At 46.0% G+C, this 21,814-nt stretch overlaps 1 protein-coding gene and 1 non-coding gene across 6 annotated transcripts in view; one reads left to right on the forward strand and one right to left on the reverse strand.

Annotated features, from left to right (window-relative positions):
- Nucleotides 1-323: 323 nt before the first annotated feature.
- Nucleotides 324-395, forward strand: TRNAV-AAC (transfer RNA valine (anticodon AAC)). The gene has a single exon. It is a non-coding gene; the product is annotated as a tRNA-Val (tRNA).
- Nucleotides 396-7,252: 6,857 nt separating this feature from the next.
- The window catches only part of SFXN1 (sideroflexin 1), a 33,440-nt gene continuing 18,878 nt past the window's right edge, over nt 7,253-21,814 (reverse strand). For 4 of the 5 annotated variants that reach the window (XM_074350268.1, XM_074350266.1, XM_045510082.2 and 1 more), the window contains 5 exons: nt 20,389-20,438; nt 14,855-14,927; nt 13,876-13,925; nt 13,256-13,303; nt 7,253-9,471 (listed from right to left, as the gene is read on the reverse strand). In XM_074350268.1, coding sequence (XP_074206369.1) covers nt 9,409-9,471; nt 13,256-13,303; nt 13,876-13,925; nt 14,855-14,927; nt 20,389-20,438 — 284 coding nt within the window. In that variant the 3' untranslated portion in view covers nt 7,253-9,408. The remainder of the gene's footprint in view (nt 9,472-13,255; nt 13,304-13,875; nt 13,926-14,854; nt 14,928-20,388; nt 20,439-21,814) is intronic. The other variant, XM_074350267.1, reaches the window with a different exon arrangement.

The following is a 21,814-nucleotide window of genomic DNA, read 5'->3' on the forward strand; positions in this document are numbered from 1 at the left end:
AATAGTCTTATAATTTCTTTTATAGAGTTGATAAGAGGCTTAAGTGAGCTAATGAATAAATTGCACTTACAATGCCTGGTACGTCAAAATAAACGCTAAATACAGTTAGCTTTCATCATCATCCTGCATCTTCATATCCAACTTGCAAATGCTTGCATCCTAGGACCCAGCTCATCTCATTTCTAAGAACCTCCATTAAAGAAATAACATCATGAAATTATAAAGCTTTGCACAAGGATATTCACAACAGAATTTTTTTTTATAGGAGCAAAAACGTGGAAAAAACCAGAAATGTCCACTAATAGAAGAATAATTAATAAATTAGGGGTATAGCTTAGTGGTAGAGCACATGCTTAACATGCATGAGGTCCTGGGTTCAATCCCCAGTACCCCCATCAAAAAAAAAAAAAAAAAAAGCAAAACAAAAAAATTATAGGAATGAATGTTTCAGAATTCTATGACACTCTTAAGAATAATGAGGAAGATCTTGTTAGAGCAAAGTGTGTTACAGCTCAGTGTTAACAGCAACCTGGATCCTGGCAAGAGACCAAGCAGCACTCAGAGAGCTGGAGAACTCAAGTTTATTAAGCCAGCGGGCCCAGAGGAGTTAACATTCCAAGCTCTGGACCCCATCTGTAGGTTTACACAGGCTTTTATAGGCTACAAGTCAAGAATTTGCAACATTTTACAACATCTTGCAACATCATATGCAGAGTAGGTGTTAGAAATGGACCAATCAGGAGTGATAGAGATGGACCAATCAGGAGTGAGCTTTATGCAAATGAGGTATTAGAAATGGACCAATCAGGAGTGAGCTTCAGGGACCAACAGAATCTTAGGGGTAAGTTCTGCTTTCCTAGAAGCAAGCGGTTTTACAGAAGCATTAGAGCGAGAGAATACTGCTGGACCAGGGAACCGGATGGCATTGGTGGGAAAGTAGTGTCCCTGCCTGTGAGTCCTGCCAGTCTTTTCATGGGGCCTCCCACATCAATCTCTATATATTACCTTTAAAAACATCCACAGCTTATGTTTTAAGGGGAAATAGGAAAGATTAGAGTATAACATATATATTTCATTTCTATAAAGTCAAATCAAATATACTCGCAGGTGAGCATATGCGTTTGCACGAGCATAGACAGTGTCCAGATGAACATAGACCCAGTTACACCAGTTACCCCTGGAGATGGTAGTGTTGGGGCTGGGGTTAGGAGAAGGAAGTTATCACTTTATACACTTCTGCGCCATCTTAGCTTATTCTTATGAGCATGCGTTATTTTGGTAGTAAAAATGAAGAGCTTCTTAGGTCAGAGAGGTTGAGGCATGAAAGAAGGCGGGGCATGGAGGAGGAGCGTGAGGCGGAGCCTGGACGAAGGCAAAGGACGGGAGAAGCAGGCGCGCATCCAGAATAGGGCACCCTCCGGTGTTCCGCATGCACCATCTGTCCAGTTGCAAACTCCACTCACACTGGACTCTCTTCAGAGCCACGCTCCCCAGAGCTAACGAGCTGCGGCCCCAGGGACATCTGCTGTTTGCTTTCCGCAAAGGTCCGGGTCCCTTCTCCCAGGCCCGTGGGCATGGAGTCCTGGATACTGTTTCCTTGGGGTCAGGAGGCTGGCTCCGTCCCCTCCCGTGGAGGGAAGCCAGGCTGCGGGAGGGCCTGGGCAGGACCCCAAGGGTAGCTGGCGGATTAGCCAGGAAGCGCTAACACCCGACGCCGGGCTTCTGCCGCCGGGCTTCTGCCGCCCCCTGCCGCATACGGGCTGGATGACCTCTGGCAAGACCCAGAAACCCTGTAATTGCATCTGTGAAATGGGAGCAACCGAGGTGGTAGTTATTTTAGAGGGTGTTGTGAGGTTACACGAGGTGGTGACAGGGTAAGATGACTGCTCGGTGACTGTTGGCCATCACCGCCTGGAATGGGGGCTCCCCGGTGGCCTAGTGGATTTAAATGGTAATTCACGCCCATACTTGCAGCTGACCGCTGGGCATTCGTGTCACTGCAGTGCATTAACCGTTCTCCCCGCCCCCCGCAGCACCTCCAAAGTCGTTACACCACCTCAAAGTACTCCTTGAGCTCTAGGACAGCAGTTCTCACCCCTGGTTGCACCTCAGAACCTGAGTCCTGGGAGCCCCAAATGCTGATTCCCAGGCCACACCCGCATATTGGGAAGCCATTGGTTTGGATGGGGCCTGAGCAACAGGACCGGTGACACTCTCTCCCAGAGATTTTGGGGGTGCAGCCAGGGTGAGAAATCCCGCCCTACACCCAAACAGGGGTGCCCAGTTTCAAGGATAGGGTCCCCTTCCCTCAGACCCTCTGTTCCCTAATCTCAACTCCCAGACTTGAGAACTGCAGCCACAGCTGGTCCCTGGTCCAGGCGGCTTTTCGGTCCAGCCACCTCCTCTTCCTCCCTCCATTTTTCTTTTCTACTCTTTTTTTTTTTTTTTTTTTTTTTTTAATTATCAGGCCCTAGCCAGCAGCTGGGGCTTCCTTTGCTCTTTGCTCCCCAGCCCCTCATTGCTCCTGGGAAGCTGAAATTTCCCCTCGGAAGTGGGATCCAGACCCAGCTTCTCCCACGGTGACAGCACCCTCTTCCTCCTCATCGGGTCATCACTACTGGATTTTCCGACGTGACTTAGCCTTCTCGGTGAGGAGGCCGTGTTGGAAGGAAATCTTTTGCTTCTTCCGTGTTTCAGTCGCCAGCACCCGCGCCATCCAGGGGGAAAGCTGCCCAGCCCTTAGTCTCTTGCTTCACCTGTCACCGCTCTACTGGGGAAACGGGTCCCAGGCATCTCCCCTCCTCCAGACCGAAATTATTATTCAGAGTTTGTAACGCGAGGTTGCATCCTTTGGAATTTCAATAGCATCGACATCTTTGTCTCTATTTTTAGCTTTTTCTTATTTAAAAAAAACTTGTTCTCTCAGGCGACCATCTTTCCTGGAGATTGCACATGATTAAAATACATTTTCATTATAAAAGGAAAGAACTTGCTCTTGATTGCAATCACACACGATGAACCGGTTTCCCACCCCGGGAAGCTGGCTGGGACGACTCCCCGCACTACTGATGTTTACCAAGCTGGCTCGGGGGCCGTACTGGAAATGGCCTGCCCGCCTTTCCCGTTTGGACGTTATTACAGAGAAATTAAACGGCAGGGGAAGGAAAGTCATGACTTCCGGCTTGCCACCTGTCCATTTTAACCTTCACCGCAAGATCTAAGGTGGGTTTTATTGTCTCCATCTTACAGATGAGAACACTGAGGCTCAGAGAGGGGATCTGGCTTGTCTCTTAGCAAGAAACAGTAAGAGACAGAGCTAGGACCTGACTGCTGTTCCTCCCCTGCACAAACCACCCTGAGAAGGACCCCCTGCTTTCAGGATGAAGTCCATGTTCCTTCACTGGGCACCGAAGGGCCCCCACGACTTGGCCCTGATAACCTGGCAGCATCTTCCCCAAACTTCCCTTGGTGCACACAACCTTCAGCCACTGTCTCCCTGGTTTCCAGGTCTGTCACATGGACTCTCCCCTGCCCTCGAGGAGCCCCAATTTTCTTCCTGCCCCCTGCCTCCTGCCACTGAGAAAATTCCTGCTCCTTCAAGCCGACCCTGCTTGCCAGCTCCCCTCATCCAGCCAGCCGGGCTCAGGGTTCATTGTCCAGGTGTGATTCCAGGTGTGACTGGCCTGCGTCACAGCACTGATAGTCCCGAGGGCGGGAACTGACTCTGGTCTGGTTCTGGTTCCGCTCTGTCCCGCTCCCACTGGGAATCCGGTACCCTGGAAAATGAGCCCCAGTGGATGACTCCATTCCTGCCCGTCGGACGCCAAACCAGGGCATCTTTCCAACTTGCTGCAGCTGAAGAGATCACATTGGTCCTTCTCATAGCTTCCTGCACCCTCTTCCGGACTTAGCATCAGAAATCCAGAGACCCACGTTGGCAGGCCGAAGTCCGTTGCCTTGCGCCACCTGCCGGCAGCTCCAGGGATCGGCAGGCTCCAGCCGCGCGTCTTGCAGGCAATGCTGCTGCCTGGCGGCGCTTCTGCGCCCTGCGGCTCTCTCCGAAGAAAGTGAATATAGTTCCCTGTGTTATACCGTAGGTCTTTGTTATTTATCGATTTTATATATAGGGATGTGCTTCTGTTAATCCCCAACCCCTAATTTATCCCTCCATACTTTTTGAATTTCTGGTGTCAGAATCATTCAGAGGGCTTGTTAAAAGTTGGCTGGGTCCCACCTTAGAGTTTCTGATTCAGTACAAGGAGAAAGGCCCTGAGAGCACGCATTTCTCATTCCCACTGATGCTATAACTGCTGGTCCTGGTACCACACTGTGAGAACTGTTGCTCCTGTTACTGTAATAGGGGACCCCATCTGGCAATGACCTTGCCGACCTGCCTTTGACCTTTGGGTGCTTATTTGAATACTGTACGTTCTACAAACCTTTTGTTTGCTGGTGTATATGAAGGAATGTGAATACATTCTTTTATATAGCCTTTGAATTCACCAAGTTAGGTTTGTGGTAAGTGATTTCACTTCTTCAAGACTGTTTCCCCCACCTTTTTAATGAAGAGATGCTCAGAGGAACCCTTGGCGGTATTACAAGAGTAATGCAACAAACCTGACTCCATATGAGACCTGTTCTGTTGGCTTTAACCCTGTGCCCTGTTTTCCAGGCTTAGTCTTGCTGGCTCTGCACCTTTCGTAAAACAAACTTGCCTTTAGCCTGAAATATACAGGAGAGCCTGTTCTCAGGGCTCTGACCTTTAAGGATATTAACACTTTTGCACTCCTATAAAGATAACAAGTTGCAGGATGGAAAATAACCTTTGTTTTCTTAGAGGTTTTATAGGGGCACCATGATCTGACCCACCTGGACAGCTGCGAGAACAAAGGATTCCTACACCAAGAAGTTTGCAACAACCAACCACACCCCCTCTCCTTTTTAGTATAAAAGGAGCCTGGATTCTGATTTGGGGGAGGTGGTTCTCCAGGACATTCGTCTGCCATATTCTTGGTTTGCCAGCTTTCCGAATAAAGTCGCTATTCCTTGCCCCAGCACCTCATCTCCAGATTTACTGGCCTGTTGTATGGTGAGCCGAATGAGTTTGGACTCGGTAAAACAAGGAGTAATGTATGCAGACGTGAAACCACTTTGAGGATTGTAAAATGCTGTACCAGAGCTAGTTCTAACTATTCTAATTGATGGAGAGGCCATGAAATACAGTGGAGGACACTTTTTGGAGTTTGACAGGCGTGGACTGAGATGGTGGTTGGATCACCATGTGACATTACACAAGTCAGTCCACCTGTCTGAGCCTCAGATCCCATCTCTTTAAAACTGGGCAGACCATGGGCTCCCTGAGTGTGAAACAAGCCCCTGTGAGTTTCATCACCAATGCTCCTTTTGCTCCAGGAGCTCCAGGGCCAGTGGTGCCCTGAGTGACAAACCGGCTGGTTCCAGACAAACCCTGGTCACAACTTGGTTGCTTGCGGCCACTTTGCCTCTGGATGCCTAGGGACGCTGCTCCTTTCCAGCTCTGTTCCCAGAAACTCTCATGGTCCCTGTTCTTTCTGCATCCTGGTGATGACCTCTCTGCACAATGCCAAGTGGATTCTTTTCCACAATTGGAAATTGGAAATACAGGGACATGGCTTCAGATCCCCAGCAAGAGCCCGGGTTAAACCCGATGACCATGTGGACCTGTGGCCAGGACCGGCTGCTCTGGGTGCTGGAGCTCTGGCAGTGGACCACATGGACATCCCTGCCCTCAGATGCCTGTTGATCCTGTGTCCCTCGGTATGTCCACATTGAACCTAAATGCTTCCTTGGACTCTGGGGGGGGGGGAGGAGTGGTAAATATGCACATTCATAGAGTATCACAAGCTGATCTGAAATGGACCTGATGGAGCACGGGAGACGGGGCACAGCCGGAACTTCTCCAGCTGCGATGTTTACATATGCTGTCTCAGTAGGTCCGGGCTGGGCCCTGAGAACTTACATTTCTAGCAAACCTGGATGTCGCTGGGCTGTGGACCATACTTTGAACATCGGGGGTTGAAGTGATACCTTCTAGCATAGCTACCCAATGTAACTTTGTATTTCCTCAGTTCCCAGTGAAATTCTGAATCCACAAGGGAAACACTAATTTTCTTAGTGTCCCAGTTGTTTGTAGTTTTGGACAGGGCTGTCGGTTTGGGGGGTCAGACCTTGGCTCCCATTCTAGTTTTCAAGCCACCAGAGGCAGCTTTGAACTTGCATTTCACTATGGAAGCCCCCGCTTTCTCAGCCGTGAGCAGAGACTTTTCCCACCTCTATCTCGTTTGGGCAAAATCCTTCATTGTTAGACATCTTAAAAGGATGGATTCAGGTGTCTCCCTATGACCATTTTAATCTGCTATTTTTAGTGAGGTGGTGGGTTATCTCTGGGGAAGTTGCCGGGGTTCTGAAATCTTACTGCTAGCACTGATACACTGGCGTTTTGAATTCATGGGCAGTGTCTCTAGACAAATACATGATGGGTGACCCTCCCCAGACTGTTCACTATGTGAACAGCTGTACAGGAAGTACCTTGGTTACAACTCTATGATGTAGATTCAATCATTTTCTCAAATCACCCAAATGAACAAGACTGAAGGTCACAGAGGATGTCCGTAGCCCAAATACATATATTTAAAAGTGGGTACAACCAAGATTGCATCAGCTCCGTCTGACTCCTAGACCCAAGCTCTTGGATTTATTTACATAATTTTAGTGACAAACTGAGTTCCAGTAGCGAAACAGATGCAGAGATGTGACCAAGAAGGTTAAAATGCTCACAGCTCTTTAAGAAGTCTGTTAATAAGGCATTTCCCAATCTTGGGTTAATTTATATTTTCTGTGAACCACAGCAAATGCCAGTTCCACATTAGAATCCAACAAACGATATAAAAGCGGAGTGACCTCACCACCTTGTGCAATGGTGTTAGTCATCCAGGTCTGATGCAGAATCTCACTCCCGCTGTGGGCACAACTAATGGTCCTGGGGTTGCGCTGTGTGGGGCTGGTGGGGGGGTCTGTGCGTCTCTGTGCACGTAGTCTTTGAGAAGGTGGAAGGCTGGTGGCCAGAACTAGAATCTGTTTCCCACTTAAGGTGTACTACAAAAACATCTATTAGGAGTTACTGATGGTACCGAGAGATTCAGTTTACATGAAACGTACCATCGGTCGTAACATACAAACTGCATCATCCACTCCATACAAACCAGAGAGAGGATTTATTTTCATTCCAAGTTTATTTAACATTTCATCCAGTCGAACTGAAATAATACATTGACTCCAACTCTGGCAAGACACGGTGCTAATACTGAAATCAAAACTGCCAGTCAGTTAACACTTACAGTCGTAATTCTTTATGTCGTGTTCATAGCAATGTTAATAACTATTTGCGGTTACCAGCGGATTGCACCTCACGTGAACTTTCCTCCAAAAAAAGGTTATTTATTTCAAAGAGATCAGCAAAGACTGCCAATCTTGGCTCAATTTGTTCCTTTTTATAAACCACAATTCGACGCTACAGTTCATATTTCTCTATAAAAGCATCAGGAGTCGGAAACTTCAGTAAATAGTGTTTAAAAAGACACACTTCCAGGCTTGTCATCCCTTGTGTCATGATGCTTTGGTCCTGTCCTCCTGGTGTGTATTCAAATTTCGGTTATTTTGTCAATCTTCCAACTGGTCATAAATTTTTCAATGAAGGTTAAGATTCTGAGATGGGGCCACCAGTGGACAAGGGAGAGGGATTCTGAGATTAGCTGGGGTGAGCAGGGCAGGCCTCACGGGCTTTAGTTTCTTGTTATAAGTGCCCTTGAAGCACCTTGTGGAGGTGTGCCTGGAATTTCCGGCTTTTACCAATTTTTAAAGAGACGCCTCTATAGCAACAAAATACATCCAAGGCCGGAATGTCATGGGATGGTTTAATAGAGAAACTCTCAACGAGGAAATTCTGGCAGCATAAAGAAAGGCTCAGAGTGGCCCAAAGCTTTGGGTCCATTAATCCTTTTAGACAAAACAGAAACACAGACATGAGGCACACCATTCTTGCTTTGTGAGGAAATTCAGGCTGGTCACACTGTCAGGAAAAAATCTGCCAAGATTAGTTTCTACATTTTTGTTTTTTCACTTATTAAGTCTCTGAATTACAAGTTGAATCGAGTGGCCTACACTTGATAAAATAACTATTCTGCATATGCCTTTGAACCTCGACAGAACTGAAACATCATCTCTGTTTCGTTAAATGTATTATTTGTGAAGCTAACCTGGGTGATGAAAACAGTGGTCCGGGCGTTGGTTATTCTCACAGGGGGTGGAATGTAATATACAACATTCAAGTAAATGTCACTTAGTCACGGATTCACACGCACACACTGTGTCTGTATCTTTCTGAAAGCCAAACAGAGCTACAATGTCACGGAAAGACCTGTAGGTGAACGAACTGCACACGAGCTTCTACACAACAAAACAGACAAAACAAAACAAAACAAGAAAACAGCAAACAACCAGATTCAAACTAGTCATACTGCACTGGTTTTGGAAAGACTTCCAAAATTTGCCTTTCTAACTAACATTTCAGTTAGTTGACTCGTTGGCTTAAATCACTGAATATAAAGCCAACAGGTAAAGGGAAGATTAACACCTTCGCAGGAATGTGAAACAGGATACATTTAAAAGTCAGGCAAAGAAAACCCACCAGCAATACGAAAGCACACAGCTGCTGACAGCAGGGAGCTTGCCTCGCGACTGCCTGTTCCTATGACTTTCAGGAGGTATCTGATCTGAAGGAGCTTTTGTCTATGAATCCAAGAAACCCATCATCTACTTTGCGATGCTTCCTGCTCAGACTGGGGGCCAACTGCCCTGAATACGTACAAGTCATTTTTCACAGTATGGCCTCAGAGCTTTTGCGTTTCCCCAACTCACTACTGAGACCGCTTTGATTGGAAACAAAAGTGGGAATAACAGTTCAGTGTTTCAAACAGATTTCCTTTCTGCCGACTGATAATCAAGTTATTTGTGGAGCAGCTAGTGAACGTCTACTGTATGCCTAGCGGGGCTTTCGAAAACTCCGGGGGAGGGCTGGGACAGTGGCCTTGGAAAAAGCTGCAGGAAGGGTGCCTCTGTAAATCAGACCGTGATTCAAATGGAAGGGGGCCAACAGGTGGGGGCACCCGGCCCACACCAGGTGCTGTGCTGTATGTAGCAGCTTGACTCTAAAAGGCTAACGTGGATCTTTCAAAGGTTTGTGTCACTGGGAGGACCCGGGCTGGTATTCCTCGCCACCTCGGCTACCACCGGGCTTGCGGTTGGCGGGACCGGCTGAAGGCGTTTCTGCCCCTGCTTCACAATCCCTTGTTAAAGTACACGCGCTGTAAGTCAGGACGGGTCTCTCGAATCTTGGCTCGCAGCTCCTCCTCCAGGCTTGTCACGGACATGGAACTGGGATAAGGGACAGATGACATGGTTATTTCACGGGTGGGGGTGGGCATTAGGACGTGAAGGGAGGAGAGAGGGGACCCCCACCGCCCCTATGACTGGTGCAGTCAGAGTCCTGTTGGAAAACCGCTTCGTGTGCCCAGAAAATGAGCACCCTGTGCCTTTCAGAAAATTGTCGCTAAGGACCCAAGAAGTGCACTGAGAGACCCTCTTGACCTCTCCCATTATTAAAAGGCTTAAGCACTCATCGTTGGCAAGGAAGTATGGTCGTAGTACGTTCAGGCACTGACGGCATCGGAAAACAATCTGCGGTCACGCCACTTCCCAAGGGAAACAATATAAACGTTCACCACTAACGAAAAAAGACATGCACTCAGTGGAGTTTTTAGCACTAAAAATTCACTTGTACTAATGTGTTTTCTGTCCACTGTCTAATAAATAATAATGCAACTAATGCTAAAACTTCTAGAAAATGCTAGAAGGTGCGAGAAAAACCATCTCTTTAGTCACACCACTGAGAATGGCCACTGTGAGTCTTTGCTTTTAGGGATTTAAAAAAATGTACTTGAAGGTATTATAGGGGTATGTGTATGAAAGCTTATTTTTTCTTTTTTTTGGTTATTAATACATACATGTTCTATAAAAGGATGAGGAGAAATTGCCCAGAGAAACTGCTGACATTCTGACATGTAATTTGTCTTTTGAAAAGAATTGTTCTTTAAGATAGTTGAGACGTGGTGAACTACGAGGTAAAGAAGGTCAGCTACAGATTTATAAACATATGTCAAAAAAAGGAAAAATTATTGACTATAGAAAGAAACTAGAAAAAAAACCCACATTGGCTATTTTTTTCCCCTATGGAGTGGTTCCTTGGGTAATTTAAAAATAATATGAGAATGATAATGGCTGTGACTTGTTGCTCATTTTGGGGGCCAGACATTACGCATTTTAGTTCTTACAAAGACTCTGAAAGTCAGGTATTAACCTAGTTTTACAGATAAGGAAACCGGAGTTACACCTGAGATGTGAAGTCCAGTCTAGCTCGACCCAGAAGCCATGCCCCAAACCAACGGGCTACACTGTGTCTCTGTCCTTGCAGGAATTTCCACTGATCTGTAAGTATGTACAATTACTACTGATACAATTTAAAGGACAAATCCGATTTTGGAATTAAAGTTACTCAAACCCTAATGGATGATGGCAGTGGTCTCTTTTTTTTATCTTCTAGGAGAGTTTTAAAAAATTGGAATAATCTGTTTCTTGACACTTGGGTAACCCTCCCCTGTAAAACCACCGGGTTCTTGTGTTTTCCTTGTGGGGAGAAGTTTAACGATCACTGCAACTTCCTTCACGGCTGGAGGCCAATGCAGATTTTCTAATTTTTCAGCGTTGACAATACATTTCTAGGAATTCATCCATTTTGCCCGTTTTCACATCTACTGTGTGATAATGTTGATAACACGCTCTTATCTTTTTACTCTGTTGGATCTATGTAGTTTCGCCTTTTTTTCATTTATAATTATCATTGTGCCTTTTGGTTTTGATTGATGTTGTAAGATTATTGTCTACTTTGTTTCTATTTTCAAAGGATCAACTTCGACTGTGTGGACCCTCAATTGTTTCTTTATTATCTATTTGACTTGTTTATGGTCTTCACTCCTTCTTTTTTCTGTCTCTGGAGTTTATTTTTATTTATCTTTTTAAAATTAAGTTGGACATTTACTGCATTGATTTTCAGCCATTTTTTCTTTCCAATAGGAACATTTAAATCTACAAACTTCTCTCAAAGCAACCCTTTTGCTGCTTCCTACGGGTTTTGCTAAGAGTGTTTTCGTTTCGTCTCATTCACGTAGGAGAATGGATAATTGTGGTGTATTCATACAGTGGCTAACACACAGCAGTGAATGAGCTGCAACTCCATGCAATAATGGGGAGGGATCTTAGTCACATGATGTTGAACAAAAGGAATATGACAGTCTTCTCTGAAAGGTTCCCACGGAGGCAAAACTAAACACCACCATAAGGCTCATGCTTATATACGATGATGGTAAGTTTTCAGTGCAACTGCATAACCAGCATGAAATTCATCCCCGTGATTAAATCTGCAGGGGAGGCAGGGAGAAGGGCTGGAAGAACTCAGGGATAGAAATAACCTATTGGCAACATTTTTATTTATGGGTTGGGCAGCGGATTCCTGAATGGTCATTATTTCATTTAGATCAATAAAATAAAAGAGGGTCCTTTCTGGACCAATGAGGACAGCGTGTTACAAACCAAGGGATATGATTACTCTGCCTAACTAGTGAGGGACAGAAAGATAAACAAACGTACAAACAAATGTGTACATGAAATATCCAGACTCATAGCCTTTGTTTTTAAATAGAGGAAGATGAGAGAGGGTCCTTGGTCTCCGAAACGTAAAACCATGTGACTTCATGGCACTAGCAGGTACAGAGATCTTTAAATTTCTAGACCTAGAGTTCACTCCGTAAAACAAATATCAGAATGAATATATTGGTTTTTCTCCTAACACTTAAACAAAATCAAGGCCATGAAACCACCACCACAATCAAGATAGCTCACATTTCCATCACTCCCCAAGGGGTGCAAATTTCGAACTCCTGCTTTATCCCTTCCCACGATTTTCAAATTCTTTTAATCTCAAAATAAGAACAGCCACATTTATGAAGAGTTCCTTCGCTATCAGGCGTGCTCCTCAGGACTTCACAGACACTATCTCTGTCACCGAGTTCAAAGTCAAGTGCTAAATGCAGATATTCCAAAGTTATGCACTCAAGAAATAAGTTTTTCTGTTATGAAGCCCCGAGATTCTGGGGTTTGCACAATGAGATGGGTAGGCGTGCTCCTCTTTAGATGAGGAAATTCATCTGTGCTGGGCCTGAAAACAGATTCTGAGGGTCCTGCCCTCCCCAAGGGCGGGGCTTGGCTACAGGCATCAAAGTGATAAAGGCTCCTTCTCTTTGAAATCTATCAAGTGAAAGATCAGATAAAAGATGGCATTCAGAGGGACCTGATGGAGCTAGTTCTGGAGCAGAACGCCTCATCTCAAACCTGCATAAAAGCCCAGGGCATGGAAGGCCACACGCTGGGGACCCACCGGCCACGGAGGGTGTTACAGAGGCAGGGGCCTGGTGACACAAACCACAGCAAGGCAACAGAATGCTGCTTCTCTGCGCCGTGATGTTAGACTGGAAGGTGGCGGAAGCCCTCTGTTTATAGGATGCTGATTTAGTGCCCGTCCATCCAGTTCTACATCAAAGGCAGGATTCAAAGGCAGCTGGTGATGAAAGACATGTGTACAATAAAGCTTTTGAGGCAAAACAAAGCAAAACAAAAACTCCGCGTAGGAGAAGTGGGGAAGCAAATAGACCAACCACTGAAGCTAAGCGTGTGTAACTGCCGTCCCTGGGGGTGGAGCTGAAGTTCTAATACATCTGCACGATAGTATGCCTTGGCCAGTGGACCGGACAACAAACGAACCATACTTAAATTTTTATAAAAGCAAATTTGCACCCGAGCTAACCTGAGTCTTAACACAAGAACAAAGCATTTTTGAAGGTATCAGTAGCAGAGAAGAGCCAGGCAAAGAGGGTTTTGAAATTCAACAGACGTGCGTTTGATTTCTGCCTCTGTCTCTGCCTTCTAGAGACTTGGTTTCAATTACCGTTTTGAGAGTCAACTTTCCCAGTAGTGAAACGGACCTGCACCTTCAACTGGATTTTAAGATCAGAACTCACGATTATTCTAAAGAGTAACAAATACATACCTTTTCTGAGGAAACAGAGCGCAGCACAGAGGCGTAGCGAATACCAAACTTAAAAACAAACAAACAAAAGACAAATCAGAGCATTTTGAAATGGCTGATTTTCAGATTCTTTCACCATCTTACTTTTATAACAATTCTCTTCCTTCCTTCCTTTTCTTTCCTTCGAGTGTTACACTGCTTCACAAAAATATGTCCTGTTTGTGATTTTATTACCAATGACAGCCAAAATAATTTTTTAAAAAATCAAAGAGATAAAAGGACTTCAAAAAAGAATCACGCCAATCGCCCTAAAATGTTGTAGGTTTCTCTAAAGACAGTTTACTTCCAGCTGAGTTACCGGGACCATGAGTTCCAGATGTTCTGGGGATGGTCTGACACTTTTCAAATGTATCCCAGGGAGGGTACAGCTCAGTGGTAGAGCACGTGCTTAGTACGCACAAGGTCTTGGGTTCAATCCCCAGCACCTCCATTAAAAAAAAAAGAAGTAAAATAAACGACTAAATAAATGAATATTAGAAAAAAGCTTGTGTCCCATGTCATCCACCCTTTCCCTCACCTTTCATATACCGTGTATTTCTCTTTGACAGAGAAATTAATGACAGCAAAGTCACTCTACTCACCAGAAACCAACCAATCCAACTTGGATGGGGGCGCTCATCCACGGAAACCTCTGTGTTGAGAGAGAAATGATTTTGAATAATTCACATACAGGCTCTGAGAGACCGCCTCTTCTGCTGGGAAACGGGAAGGAGCCACGCCCCATTACAAGATCCAGCTGGAATGCGATTAGTGAGATGTGGGGGTAACACGCCAACAAGCCTGTTAGTCCTGACTTCCCGGTCCCCTCCTTGATCTGTCGCTGGACGCACATGCAAAGCTTAGGTGGCTTCTCCTTTCGTTCCCCTGCACGTATCATCTGAGAGCTGCCTGGCTGTCTCTGGGAGCTGGAGAAACCATTATCGCTTCGCGATCGTTTCTCTCGTAGCCGGGGAGGCAGGGCAGTCTGGTTCCAAGGCTGGAAGACTAACGAACCCGCACGCAGCTCTCTGTCCTACCAGCTCATCCCGACCGTGGGGAAAGGGCAGACGGAGCCCAACCTCTCCAGGCTTTGGTCTCCTTCTCTGTAGGGTGGGGATCACCACAGCATCCTCAAAGCTTGCAAGTGAAAATGCACCAGATAACATTCACACAGCCCCTAGCACCGTGCCTGGACCGTAGCAGATGCCCAACGAGCACCCCGCCCACCTGCCCTCCTCTGTGCCTCTCCTTTCGTGGTTTTAGTTGCTGTCGGCATGGTTAAAACTCTTGCTGGCGTAACACATTTTTAACGATCACTTTTTTTTTTAATGGAAATGAATGAGTTCTTTGGTGTTTTGGAGAATACGTGCATTAGATTTTTAGTTTTCAAAAAGGAGTTTTAAAAAGGTGTAATACACAATTGAAAGAGGGATGAGGTCTCTAGATTATTCTAAATCAGGCCACTGAACTAGCTGCGACCAAGCTGTGAATCGGTTGTAAGGAAATCAGCCAACTTAGTTAAGAGTCAACACAAGCTGTGAAAAAACCACAATTCCACGGCGGCTCACGTCAGAGGCGTACCCTGGTCCCCGAGGAGACTCCTCTGGCGAAAGGGTACGTCGCGCAGGTTAATGTGAGGGGAGGGAGGCACGGACTAGAGAGGAAGGGAGAAACGTTGATGAGCAGAGACACACACAGTGTTCACCCCTCAAAGGACAGCAAGGAGAGGAAACCTGTATCTGGGGCAACTGGCTCCGACCGATGATGAAGGATTTTCACAAGGAGATGGGAAATGCTCCTCCCAGCACCTCCCTGTGCGCCCTCTGCGTGGGTCCACAGACTTGGTGACGGGTACTGATGAGATCTTGTGGGAAGATGAGACTACGAGAGCCCGTGAGAGCGGCCCCTCATTTCAAGTGGACTCTCGAACAGCTGTGTGTGATCTCAACGATGGACGTGTCCAAACGAAAGGCTGGCGGCGGCTTTGCTGGAAAGGCTCTCGGCAATGACTGGGATCCTACAGAATTCTGACGTCTCCCGTGAGCCCCAACCTGCACGTCATCCCTCCTCCCGACTCCCTCCCCAGCACCGCATCCTGCCTCATCTTTCCCGACTTCTTCAACAGGACTGAGTCTGAGAATACACGAGCGAGCTGACGATGTGTGGTTTTCCCCTAGATAACCTCAGAGCTCCTTCAAGTAGGGACCTTACAGACTCGTGCAAACGGAGGGTATTTGAAATGAAAAGTTTAAATGAATTAAAGACAGGAATCGTAAGTTTAAAAGACGTATCTTCAAAGAGGTAAAAACTACAAGAAGTTAACTTGACTCTCGATTCTTTCTCCTCCTGATGATCTTTCCGCGAATAGCTTTCCAACATACAATAAACTGCACAGATTCACTGTGTACAAGTTTTGACATACGTCTTCAGCTGTGAAGCCATCACCACAATCAAAATAATGAACATATCCATCATCCCTAATGTCTTCCTCCTTCCTCGTGTCCTGGGCAATTCCGCCGTCTTCCCTACACCGCAGGGTCACCCGCTCCCTGGCAACCTCTCATCTACTTTCTGTCACTATGTATTAGTTCCTATTTTCTAGGATTACATGTATAGTAGCTACGGTCTTGGGTAATTATTCTGAGATTCATTCCTGTGGTTGTGTGCATCCAGAGCTCAGCACTTCTTATTGCTGAGTTAGCTGTTCCCTTATGTGGATTCATGACAATCAGATCAATCCATCCTCTTGTTCATGAACATCTGGGTTATTTCCAGTCTTTGGCAATTGCAAATAAAGCCGCTGTGAACATCTGGCTTTTATGGACATGTGTTCTCATTTCTTCTAGGCAGATACCTAGGAGTGAAATGGCTGGGTCACATGGTAAGCTTATGTTTCACTTTTTAAGAAACTGCCAAACTATAAGATTTGACATTCTCACCAGCAGGGGATGAGAGTTCCAGTTCCTCCACATCCTCATTAACACTTGTTATGGTCAGTCTTTTAAATTTTAGTCATTCTGACAAGCATTTAGTGGCAGCTAACATGGTTTTAATTTGAATTTCCCCAATGACTAAAGACGCTGAGCATCTTTCCACGTGCATATTTGACATCTGTATATATTTGGTGAAATGTCTGTTCAAACCTTTTGCCCATTTTTTTTTAATTGGGTTGTTTTCTTGAACAAGTGTTGAGAGTTCTTTATGTATTCTGGATACAAGTCATTTATCAGATATATTCTTTGCATAAATTTTCTCCCAGTCTGTTGTGTGAATGTTCATTTTCTTCATAGCTTTCCAAGAACAGAATTTTACCATTTGGATTGAGTACAGAGGTGGTGTTTATTTGTTCATTTATATATTTTAGTCAATTTGTCAGTTTTTCTTTTTATGGACGGTGCTTTCAGTGTTGTGTCAAAAAAAAATCTTTGCCCAACTCTAGGTCTCAAAGAGGTTCTATTATATTTTCCTTTTAGGAGTTAGACAGTTGTAGTTTTTTTTTATATTGAGATTTTATGAACCATTGGGAGTTGATTTTTATATATGGCACCTTCAGTTCCTGACACACGGCCAGCATCCCAGGCGACCTGACCATCCACAAGTCTCCCCGTAAGTCACACTCTGTGTCCTCTCGGAGCCTCTGCAGAGCATGTGCCCCTGGCCAGTCCTCTTCCAGCCTCTGCCCACCAACTGCAACTGAGGGAGAAGCCTCCTGTACGCTTCCTCTGTGCCCCACACTGTACTCACTGTGTCCTGGAACCACTTGCCCTGTGCCTCTCCCCACCACCGTGCTTCACGGTCCCTGAGAGCAGGGCTCACGCCCTATTTCTATGATTCTAGCACCTAGCATGTTGCTTGGCATGCAACAGGCATTCGGCAGAGGGCTACTGAATAAAATATATAAATGAACAAATAAACGCCACCTCTACACTCAGTCAGCAGACAATCCTGGAAATCTACTGAGTAGTCAGAGCCGTCCACCTTTATTAAGGAAAATATGAAAAGAACCAGGGGTTAAGAAATAAGGGGCCCTTATCTGACCCAAACCACATCAGCTTTGTTCTCAATGAAAATGCCAGTAAGGTAAAGAGAACACGGAAGCTATTCTTCAAGAAAACTGCTGGGCGAAGCATCAGATTTTAAGCAGGGAACTTTCTGGTTGACTGCACAGATTTCTGTGAGTCACCTGCCCCCAGCTAATGCCACTTCCCAGGGCTCCATTTGGGAAAAGACAAGGCGTAGGGGGGAAGGATGAGTCATGCCAAGGCCTCCCCAAGTGCACCGTTGAAAAAAAGCCAAGAACATTCAATTCATTTCATGTTTGCAGAGGAGTTTGGTCTTGTCCAAGGTAAAAGCCCAGATCAGTGCATCCTTGCACAGAGGTGCATCTGGGTGCTGGAGCTAGGGACAGAGGGCCGACCACCGAGGCAGATGCCACCCACATGGACCTTATGAGCTACTGAGGAGATGATCTCTGAGCTTCTGTCAAAGGAGCCAGGAAAAAGCCTGCCTTTCAAAATAGCACGTGACAGTGCTTTGCAGGTGGAAATGCATGCAGGATGCACATCTAAGCAGCCTCTGCCTGGGTTTTCATCACGGCCACACTACCGATTAAGTCCGAAAGTCTTCTCTTCATGGGCAAAATGCAGTATTTCAGTCTGACAGCAACCATGAACATGGCAGTGGGATGTACGTCTGAGGAGCTCAACCACATTCAGCTGTTGCTTTTTCAAAGCAGCATCCTCCACGGAGGCTGGAACGAGTTCAACTGTAGCCAGACCCTTTGGCGCTAGCAAGGCGCTGGGACTGCCTGGTGGGCTGCTCTGCCTGCCTCTCCCGACCTTGACACGGGGCTTCTGATGCCAGTGGCCCCTTCAGGCTCCACGTGAGACCCTTCGGGGAGTGGGGTGAGGGCAGAGGGGGAGTGAGGTAGCACACCTCCAAATTATTATTCATGGGTCTGGTTCCAAAGCAAAGCTGAAAGTCACCAACTAAGCCGAGGGAGGAAAACACAGTATTTACTCATTTACGATTGTGAAAAAGCCAAGGGCAGTGTGGCGATGGCAGGCCAGCTGCTTGGATCATCTGCTGGTTGCTTCATGTAAGAAAATGCCAGGCTGTATTTGTAGCAATTTCTGTCTGTGTCTCCGCAAGAAAATGATGCAATACGCCCAACTACGTCTTCTGTCACCAAGTGTTTGTCACCAAGGTATTAAAGGACAACCTGTGCAACAACAGACGCCCTGGCAGAAGTACTGCCACCCCAGTGACTTCTCAAGGGCCAGCAGAGAAGAGCACAGAGCATCAGTTCAATGCCTGTGAAGTTGCAGGTTTACCGGATGGGCCACCTCCTCCTAGTGTCACGCTGATGGTCCTCATTGGAAGTTCACTTGACAGGTTTTCTCCCTCAAAGCCTAAATCACTTCCCACGAGGAAAGCAGCGACGGACAGAGGAAGGAGCGTTATCATCCTTACTATTTTCAGATTGTCTGAAAACCACTGAGATGTCGAAGTGGGTGAGTTCTAGATGTTTACGTAATACGGTAGTCTTACGATCTCATCACCATCCCAGCACATAAGCGAATTCCTTGGCAGCTTTAAAGAGCTCATCTTTTCTGAACTTTGCAGCAGAAAGAGACGTCGGCAAGATCTTTTCCTGGATCCTCAAAATAAGAGCTTATCCAAGTAGGTGAAATGTCAAATGAGGTCACCATGACATTTTGGTCTTCAGGAATAGCTGTACTGATTAACTGTATGTAACTGTTTCATAGTTCTGTTTAATCTTACAGCTAAGGCTCTAGGAAGCCACCCGGGAGTTGGATGGGGACTCAGAGAGCTTTTGAGGGTGCAGCTTCCTGGGGTGGCCCAGGGGTCTGTGGATTCCCCCGAGAACGCTCTACCGTGCGATGGGGCAGTTCAGTCACCACAGTGCTACTGTGACGCCCGATCGCACAAGTCACATCACCATGTAAAACTGCTGGAGGAAGAAGCTCAGGGAATAGAATTCATTCACACACCCAAAGCTCCCGAGGGAGAGCACGAGGGGGTGATGTAAGGGGGGGTCTTCTCCCACCCACACGGGGTTGGTGCATCAACACGAAACCACCTGGGCACGCTGGTCAATCAAGGCTCTCAACATTTACTGCTTCTTCAAAGCACCCTTTCTTGGCTTATTCTTCTAAGAATGTAATTGTGCTGGAAGTATTCAGGGTGAGCCTTAATCTTCCTTCTGGAGCCCACAGCGAGCAGACAAGCCCATGAACATGCCTGTTGGACATTCAGAACTTTCCTAATCCCTGAAATCATTCAGAAAGCGCAGGGCTGTGACCCATGTCCTTTGTTATTCAAAGTCTCATTGTGTCCCCTCAGTGTTACAGTTTGATTTCTAAGACCCAAAACAATTCACCCCAGGAGAGCTGCAGCGTTCACCCCCACACGCTCCTCCAGCCGGAGCCGGACCCATTCCCCCGGTGGATGTAACGGTGTCTGTTTCCAAACCCAGCATGAGCCCTATCCCGCCGCTTCCTACTTGCTATAAAAGCTGGAGAATGAAGGTGAAGCATAAACACTATTGCACTGAATCACAGAAGCTACAAAAAGAATACAGACAGTGCACAGAGATGTCTTAGTCTTAACATCACAGCTTCATCCTGTAATATTTTTCAGACCTCGAGGGGAGACGGCTGATAGATTAATGGATTATTAGATATGATCACCACAGAAAGATACATCGGGGCACTAAATTCCGTGCTCTCGGAGGCTACCACTCCAAATTAGTTTTTCCTTTCTGATAGTATGTATAGTGACTTACAAACGAATCATTCCCAACACGCCCCATCTCTTCATTATTACCCAGCTAGGGATCCGACTGGTGACTGAGATGAGTGTGTACCTGAGCATTAACCTCTGAAGAGAAGCGGGCAGCATTCAGTAAATGAAGGTTTATGAGAGCTTTATCAAATGCCTGGTATTAGAAATGAAGTCTTCCATGAAGTGCCCAACTGCCACTGGCCTTTCCATCCTTCGCTCACTTTTTACGTGGGAAACACTCTGTATAGTTAGAAGTCTGAAAACGGATGGGAAGCATGGAGACCCTGATAAACAGAACTGGGACTTACCTTGAGAAAGGCTTTCTTTTCCAAAGTGTTCATGATAAATGGTGGGATGGCTGGAAGGAAAGAAAGATCCACTTAATTCCTCATTAATGTCTATTTTCAGCTCAGATTTTCTTTTTCCCTCAACAATTTCACAAAAGGATCCTATTACTTTTAGGTTATTTTCACACTGGCAGGGTAAAATTAATTGCAATTATTCCTTAAAATATCTTTGTATTAAAAAAAAATCCACTGTTTCTACTCTCTAGATTTTGGAAGAAGAATGCGGTGCTTTTTGCTGGCCAGAAAATTTTATAATCCTGGAGAGAACTTTACATTTAACATTAAATGTGCAACAGTACAAACATTGGGGACTTTCCCCACCTAAACCTATGAAACAAATGCAACCTTGCCCGGGTGTCCATCCTGCGTGGGGCAGAGTATAAAGATTCCTGCGTTGAGTCAGGCAGATGACCTGCTAGCTGGGTGATCCTGGAAAAGCTCCCTCACCTCGCTGAGCCTCAGTTTTCTGTTTTCCTCGTCTATAAAACAGGGGTAATTGTTATCAAACTGGCCAGGATGAGTAGATACAATAATGCACGTAGGCAGCATTAGCTCATTTACTCATGACTCAGACTCAACTGTCACATCGACTGCTTCAGTATGTCAGTTACCTTGTGGATTTCACTGGGACTGAAAGACTGTTTCTTCTTCAGGGGCTAGATAAATGTTTAAAATAACCAAGCCACTGGACACACACGCATTGGGCTTGCTGAACTCCCAAGAGGAGCCTCGTTTTTCAAAATGGGAAAGAACAAAACCAAAAGCCAGCCCAGGGGAGATGCAAGGATTGCCACCTGGATTTCAGCAAGTCTGGAAAGCTGGGCTCAGCAGGCGTGACGACGTGCTGGTCCCGGACTAAGAGGACTTGGGACCTGCACTTCACAACTGTGGTTTCCATGGTTCACCCACCCTCCACAGGGCACATCACTACCTCACAGGGGCACCAGGGTGTTTCTTTGTTAAATCATTTAATGGCAGTTAAATCATGTAACTGGGGAGCTGGAAGCCTCCTCAAACTTTCCTTTCATGCCGTTTTCTTCAACTCATTTGCCCACTCCTACCTGCCTGCAGATGAGTATTCACAGTGACGAAAGGCATTTAAGGACAACAAAAAATATTAGTGGGGAAACTTGACAGCACTTGATGAAGTATGCTTTTCCTCCGAGAGCCTAGTTGACAGCCAAGTGCATTCAATTTAGATGAAGAAATTAAACATACTAATTTTCATTTTTTTTCTGCAAAGAGTGATGTATTTCTCAGGCCCTCTGGTTTCTGAGTAAGTCTGAGAACCTTCTTGAGAGCCCTGGTCTCAGTGTAGCTTAAGGAGCCTTAGGAGTGGACCAGAGATTCTCTGAGGACCTGAGTAACAGCACAGATTTCCTGCTTT

Source organism: Camelus bactrianus, chromosome 22 (assembly GCF_048773025.1).
Source record: "Camelus bactrianus isolate YW-2024 breed Bactrian camel chromosome 22, ASM4877302v1, whole genome shotgun sequence".
In the NCBI taxonomy this organism is placed as follows: Eukaryota; Metazoa; Chordata; class Mammalia; order Artiodactyla; family Camelidae; genus Camelus; species Camelus bactrianus.